Here is a 7,546-nt window from a genome sequence, read left to right on the forward strand (position 1 = left end):
TCAGCACAAAACACCAACTGGGGGTGGGACTGGCTTGAGAGAGAAAGGAGGAGACGGGATTGTGCAGAAAAAGTAACTGCTGTAAAGTTTTGAGCTCTATAGCCACAGCAACTGCACTTTCAAGGCAGGATTAGTCACACATTTTTTGGTTTTAAATTCATAACTATGTTGAAATGAGAGAAACTGAGTTGCAGATATTCAGTCTTCATAACTGCCGTGCTTCAGACTTGATCTAGTGGTTCCCAAACTTTAACAACCTGTGAACCCCTTTCACGAGACTTGACATTTTAGTGAACCCTCCTAAAAATGAATATTTCCAGGGATTTTCTCCTTTACCTGAGATATAAAAGCGGTGATCTTGGAAATATAAAATTTGTTTTTATGACATGCTTATTACACACTATTTATTATTAATTATTTATCATTACAGTATTTTTATTACATTATGAAAATGGCAACACTCTTCCAAGATCTCACTTTCATAGCTTGTATCCCTTTGAATAAGCCTGTTATAAGACAAGGCTCCTATGTTTCATCAAGGAGTATCAGATGTGAAACAGCATAAAGGTATTTAAGAAGCCAACTCAAAGAGTTCCTCCTACACAAGCATTCGGGTCTTGAGCCGTCCGGGCAAACAACGCACGTTACAACAAAGCTTAAACTTGTTCTTCATAATAATTTTAAAAACAATACAAGCTGCCTATTTAATTTTAAAAACAGCAAAAGATATCCACCTCCCTTTCCATTTCTTATAAGGAGTCTTGAAGTTTAAATCGCCGCAGTGTGATAGATATGCTTGCTTTGATCTGTTTAGCTCTTGGAAGTCCAGGGGCTCCGGACTGCTGGATCCGTGCTGTCCTGGGTTCCCAGGGACAGCTCTGTCCACCATTAGGGAATTTTTTCCCCCAAGAACCCCCTGTAACATTTCGCAACCCCCCGGGGGTTCATGAACCCCAGTTTGGGAACCACTGATCTAGAGTGGCTTTTCCAATCACAAATGCCTGAACAACTAGAACAGCAAGGTAAATGCACATAGTTAAGTTGTGCCTTTTCAGAGGGGCTTCTGTGGCCCTGGGTCAGATGCTCTGCTTCATTACCTTGAGGTAAATCAGGAATAAATTCACTGAGCTCTGGTACATAACTGCAAGAGAATTTAGGCAGGCACAATGCCTCCAAGGGACAACTGCCGCTATGTGACTGCTATCCCCATAGTATTTGAGTGCCTCACAACTTTAATGGATTTATCATCCCCTCACCCTGCAATGCAAGGAAACATCATCCTCATCTGACTCACTTTCAGATGTCTCTAATCACCAGTGCTACCATTCTAGTAAAAGATCCACTGAGTCATGCTCTGAAATTCAATAACAACAGGAACGGTCACCCCCTTAACAATACATTCTGGGATAACAAGGATAAAAATGCATAGGTCAATCACATCGAATAGCATGAAGTTCAGTGTGTTTGAATCACCTAGGGTCATTAACCCATGACTTCACTGGAGGGATGCCTGGATTAATTTGGCCCACTCACTCTCTCTCCTTCATCCCTCAGAATTTGAAAGTAGCATCTGATTTGGCATCCTTAATCCAACCGTAAATACATCAAGCACTGTGGTGAAGCCCAGCCATCCACACCTTTCATTCTTGCAGAACTCTGTTTCCAGACCAGAATACATAGATCCAACAGGCATTACTGTCCAATAGAAGAGACTTGATAGAGGAATGGATTTGGAACACTCAGCTAGTACATAATGGTGTGCTGTGGGTAGAATGAGTCAAGTTGTCACTTGCTCTGCTAGTGACTGATCCCAACTGCGCAGGCTGAGATGAGGTTGTTTTGTTTTTAAGCACATATTTCAGCACAGACACAATGCGTGTCTTTAACACAGTTTGAGAGATAGAAGGGGGACCCCTTTCAGGCCTGCCTCATCCTACAAAAGACCACAATACCCTCAGCTACCACTTAAGTCCACGGGAATTGAAGGCACTCAGCACCTCACTAGATCAGGCCCCCATACACTGGAGATGAAGCAAGATTTTAGGGCACACAGGTGAAGCTACTGGTGGGTCCTTCAAGGGGAGCACTTAAATGCTGCTCTTTATGTTTACATTATACTTCCTGTTAATCAAGCAGGACTGTGGCATTCATAGTCTCATGCTCCCTATGAACGCGACAGGCCAAGGGCAAGGAACCTTGCCACTAACTATGAAACAATTACTCACCAAGAAGAAGTTGGATTTCTTCTCCATGGAGCCCTTTTCAAAAAGGAAAATGTCTCCATTGTTGCTGAAGTCTGATAACATTCTTACATACAATTTTTTTTTTTAAGTCACTCTCAGTGACCATCAGTTTGAGCCAGTCAGCTGTACTGCTATGTCATGGCTGGAGAATGTTCTTTTATTTTTAATTGACACACACAATTATACAACTGATCTGTGTGAACATGAAGTTGCCAAGGAACTTAACATTTCACTTCTCCCAGACTGGCGTCTGCATAGATGTAATCACACAGAGTGAAATATATTAAGTCTTAATTGCTTAATGCAATAGGTCTCCAAGGAGAGCCAGATAAGTTTACTTGAAGAAAAACTACATGTTCTGCTGAATAAAGAGTTTGTCCAAAGTGAGCCTTCATTCACTTTCCCTCAGCTGTATATTGCAGTAGGAAGGAGAGCTATTAAAAGAAAAAACCTAAGTTATTAATGCAGAGGAATAAAGTAGTCAGAGTCTGGAAATAGTCAGGTTATCAAAAAAGGACAAAAGGGGGCAGGGAAAAGGGGGAGGGGGTGGAAGGGAGATAAATGGCAACTATATATGCTGTTATGCTTCAGACTCCAAGTTAATCTACTTCTGATAAAGGTACAGAGTGAAGCTTCTAAACACCTCAAATGAAGTACTGATGTTTTAGACAGCAAAGAGTGTGCCGATATAGAGGTTAGTATTAGGTTGTCAGCTGAGGTATACAGCAATCCATCCTAACACCTAACTGAATCCTACAAATTCACTGTTTGAGTTGTTTTCATACCTGGAAAACTTAGCTGGCATTTGCATGAGGACCTAATCCTTGGCTGAATTATGCACCACGCAACACCGATGAAGGCAACAGGCTGTACTGGCTATGGGTCCAATCCTAAAAGGTGCTGACCACATCCCTTAACACACTGAATTCAAAGGGAGTGATGCTGTCAATTGAAGCTGAGAGCACCCAGCCCCTCATAGGATTGGACCCTAAATCAGCCCAGAACTTGACCCTCCTCCTCTATGCACTATAACATGATTCAGGAAAATCAGCAATGCAAGTAACAAGATGCAAGACCATGTGGCTTCTAATGACATTAATACATTGCAACCTGCTTTACAAAAATGTGACATGTTCAGATTTTTCACAGTGTTCCAAGCCGCCCTGGGCTTTCGTACTTTGGGCAGCATGGTTTATGGTTATTCGGTTTTTGAAATTTCTGCTTATTCTTTAAGGCTTCTTTTCAGAGACAGATTTTTTACTTTACCTCCCTACACCTCCCCAACAACATTTCTACTGCAAGTGTTTATACACAAGTCCTTCTTGGGAGAGAAGTCAGCACAGAGGTTTTGTTTACACCACAGTCTCATTCCCTTTCCCAGGTTTCACCCAACCATCCGCTCTCTTCTCTCGTTTTACTTTCCCTGAGTTCACCAGTCTGTTAGAGCACTTCTGCCACGTGTGAAGAGTCTTGGCCGACCAAATCCACATGCCAGATGTGATACCCACCAGCAGAGACATGAAAATTTTAAGCATCTCCACTGCCATATTGGAATCATCCGCAGAATAGCGGAAGATAGCCCAGTTGGAGATTTCATAGAAGTAACATGCAATTACACATGTAGCTGGGACAGTGTATAGCACTGAAAAGACACCAATTTTGACCATCAGTCTTTCCAGCTTGTCAGTTTTAGTCCCATCTTTTTGAAGATTAGACCTGATTTTAAATAAGGCCACTAAGCCTGCTGCTATGAATAAAGTTCCAATAACCAAGTAGGTGAAAAGCGGAGCAACGACAAAGCCAGTGAGTGCATCTAGGTTCTGGTTGCCGACATAACACAGACCAGTGAGCTCATCTGCATCTACTAGTCTCATAATCAAGATGACTATGGTCTTCACTGCAGGGATAGCCCAGGCTGCAATATGGAAATAGGAGCTGTGCATTTCTATAGCCTCATGGCCCCATTTGAGTCCTGCTGCTAGAAACCATGTTAATGTCAGAATCACCCACCAGATGGAGCTAGCCATCCCAAAAAAATACATCAGTAAGAAAATTATAGCACATCCTGTGTTCTTAAGACCTTCTTGGATAAGAACAGGTTCTGCTGCCTCTTCAAAATCACAGGATATCCTTTCCCGGCCTACAGTCAGCCTCACGATATAAGCAATGCTATAAATATTGTAGCACATGCTCAGAAATATGATGGGGCGCTCAGGGTAGGAAAATCTGGATGAATCAATCAGGAAGGTCAGGACTGTGAAGGCTGTTGATATGAAGCACAGACTAGCCCACACGGCCATCCAGATATCAGTGAATTCCTTAGCTGATCTGCTATAGAGACCAGCATCATAGCCACACTTAAGGACACAGCTCAGGCTTCTTTTTACCCAGATATACTGCTCTGAATTAGATCCCATTGTGTGACACTCTTCTCCTGGCTGCAAGGATGTCTTGCTGTGAAGGGGAACATCTTCATCCCCTGGACCCTCCATACACATGTGATTGTGGTCATTCTGGGGTGGAAATTTACTGCAGTTTAGACTGTCTGGCCAGGCAAATCCAAATTCTTTCAGAACAGGTTCACATCTTCTTTTGACGGAAAGGCACATGCCACCGCAGGGACCTATTGGGATGTTAATCTTCTCTGTGCACATTGGAACATAGACTGAACAAAGGAAGAACTGGAAGAGAAAAACAATAATCAAACTTGTGCTTAAAAGAAGATAAAAATGGTAGACTATATAGCAAGTTCCCTTTCTATCCTCTTTAACAGTACTGTTCAGTACTTTGCCTAAGTAAGCAAGGAGCAGCATGTAGTAAAGAAACCAAGGGAAAAAATCCTAAAAACCTCAGCCCTTGTTCTCAGTTCAAAAAAGTGTTTTGAGGCCAAATCCTGATCACTTTACTCACTAGAATTAGCCTTATTGAAGTCAATGGGCCAGATTCACACAAGGTGAACAGAACTTAGCCCTAGATCTAAGCCTCAAATTTACAATTTAAGGGGGCAAAACACAAACTGAATAAGTACCGTAATTTAAACTTTAACAAATATATAGACCTTAGTTTTCGAGACTGCACAGAGATATTTAAAACTTGAAACAAAACAGTTACAATATTAACAGCTCTTTGAATTAACAATATTCACGGTTGAATATGGTCTTTGTATAAATCATATTTTTTCTTATAATGAAGTTAGGATACTGTAATTTTCTCAGTACTTGACTCTTATAATTCTAGTACACACAAAGCAAATAGATGTGTATAAAACTTAGCATTTAAAAAAAATGCCAAGCAATTATTAGTTTGGATACAACTATCTGAAGAAGTAAGTTTGTTATTCAACAACATCTAAGTCATGCAACTCCTACAGTGAAGTTACTGGAGGGGGTTCTCTTACCACAATTTTATGCTATGTCCCTTTGTTTTTTTATGACAAGTCACACACACACACATTCACCTCCTCTGTCCATTATGTCTGGATGCACAAGGTTCACCAGCTCCTTACACATAACAACTGTGTCATTTATGGTTAGAAGTGAAGGGCTTTATGTGCAAGCATCTGAACTGGAAAGTCATGTCCTTGAAGCTGTCTATCTGTTTAGTATACTCTGTACTTTCATGATGTTCAAGGATAAATATTTTTCTTTAAGAAGTCAGTGAGAAAGTTCACATGCCTTGATCTGTAAAAGTCATTTTTTTAATATTAGGCTAAATGACATTTTCAAACCCATAAAGAGAGATCAGCCAATTTATTAACCCTGATTTAGAGTGTTCTCTTTAGTCTTCACACTAGTCCAAATTCCTGGGCTACCAAAGGGAACACAGACAAGTACAGCATGCCAAACGACAGAAGAGTTTGGCTTCTTCTCCTAGCTTCTGACTTTGTGTGGAGGTTACTCCAGAAAGAGGACTGGGAACGGGGCTCCTTGTGTATTTTACTTCAGTCTCTCAGCAACTGTAAACCCTGTGAGATTAAATGCTATTGTAACTTTATTGTACCTTCTTTTCTGTAGATTCACACCCAGAGGGGAAAGCTAATCTTGAGCCACTTTGCAGCTGGAAGTTTCCAAATGTATCTTTGTTTAACCCATTTAATAGTTTCTTTTAAAACTTTTGTTTACACCAGCAGATATTTTCACGCTATTCTATCCTAGAAACTTGGTCTGAGAAATAACCTGAAACCCGCCCACGACTTCTTCCCAAATCGGCAGCAGGCAGCCGAGAAACTAGGTTGAAGTAGATTTACAAAACAAAGGCAAGCAATGCAACAGATTGAAACTTGGAGTCAGTGGGAAGTTCGCAGAACAAATGCAAGAAGTAAAACGGGAGGGATTCGGGATAGTCCCTGCTGCTGGAAGCGAAACTGCCTCTGTCCACCCTAGAAACCATTAGTTTTTAGCGCCTTAGGAGGAGATTAGGTTGGGAAATAAATTGGGGTGGGGGGAATTTACAACATTTCGGGGGTGCAGCTGGCACCGTAACTGCAGCACTTTCCCTGCAATCTGCCCCTCTTTCCGGTCGGGTTTGCTCCACGGGAGGGATCCTCCGGCCGCTGCAGAGATCCTTGGCGCGAGCGCCGCTGCTGAATGTCACGCGTGCCGGGCTTGCCAAGGCGGGGGAACCGGGGGAGAGACACCGGGGCTCGGCGGCGGCTGGCACTCCCAGGAGCCCCCCGCACACCCTGGGGCGCGGGCCTGGCGTTCGGGGAGGGGCACCCACCTGGAGCTGGCTGGAGCAGCCGTACTGGATGAGCGGGGTGAAGGTGGTGAGCTGGAGCTCCGCGTCCGCCTGCAGCTCGTGCCCCACCAGGTTGGGCATCTTGGTGACGTTGTAGCCCAGGTTCTGGCACATGGCGATGCGGATGGCATCGCAGCGCCGCTCCTCGTCCTCCCCGAAGCCGCGCGCCGCGCCGGGCAGCAGCAGCAGCAGCAGTAGCCCCGGCAGGAGGCGGCAGCGGCCCCGCAGCCCCATGGCCCGGGCCCAGCCCCACGCTGCCCGCCCACCCTGCACCGCCCGGGCGCTGCCCCCGGCCAGACGGGCTCGGCGCGGCCGCTCTGCGGACACGGCCCGGCCGGACAGCGCGGGGGCGGGGCGCCCGGCGGTTAAAGGGCCCGGCGGAGACACTGCCCAGGGGAGGGACCGCGCCGCCCCGCCTCCGCCCACGGAGCGACCCACGGACGGCGGGCGGAGCAGCGGCCCCGACTGCCCTCCCTGAGTCCGGGGAGCCCTCGGCCCGGGGCAGTGTCCCTCCGGGGGGCCCTCCCGCCGCACCCCCGGGCAATGCCCCCCGATCCCTCCCGGGA

The 7,546-nt window shown here is 45.1% G+C and overlaps 1 protein-coding gene across 1 annotated transcript; it reads right to left on the minus strand.

Moving 5' to 3' along the window:
- Positions 1-763: 763 nt before the first annotated feature.
- FZD4 (frizzled class receptor 4) lies at positions 764-7,229 on the minus strand. The gene is made up of 2 exons (XM_024215241.3): positions 6,963-7,229; positions 764-4,924 (listed from the first exon to the last, which is right to left on the minus strand). Exons 1-2 carry the CDS (start codon positions 7,212-7,214, stop codon positions 3,596-3,598), a joined length of 1,581 nt encoding a protein of 526 aa, XP_024071009.2. The 5' UTR covers positions 7,215-7,229; the 3' UTR covers positions 764-3,595.
- Positions 7,230-7,546: the final 317 nt, after the last annotated feature.

This window comes from Terrapene carolina, unplaced genomic scaffold (genome assembly GCF_002925995.2).
Source record: "Terrapene carolina triunguis isolate 2854851 unplaced genomic scaffold, T_m_triunguis-2.0 Scaffold97, whole genome shotgun sequence".
NCBI classification, from domain to species: Eukaryota; Metazoa; Chordata; order Testudines; family Emydidae; genus Terrapene; species Terrapene triunguis.

Coding starts and splice junctions, on each gene's coding strand:
- FZD4 (XM_024215241.3), bottom strand. CDS start 7,214: ATGGGGCTGCGGGGCCGCTGCCGCCTCCTGCCGGGGCTACTGCTGCTG. Junction 4,925..6,962: donor GCTGCTCCAGCCAGCTCCAG/GTGGGTGCCCCT, acceptor TTTCTCTTCCAG/TTCTTCCTTTGTTCAGTCTA.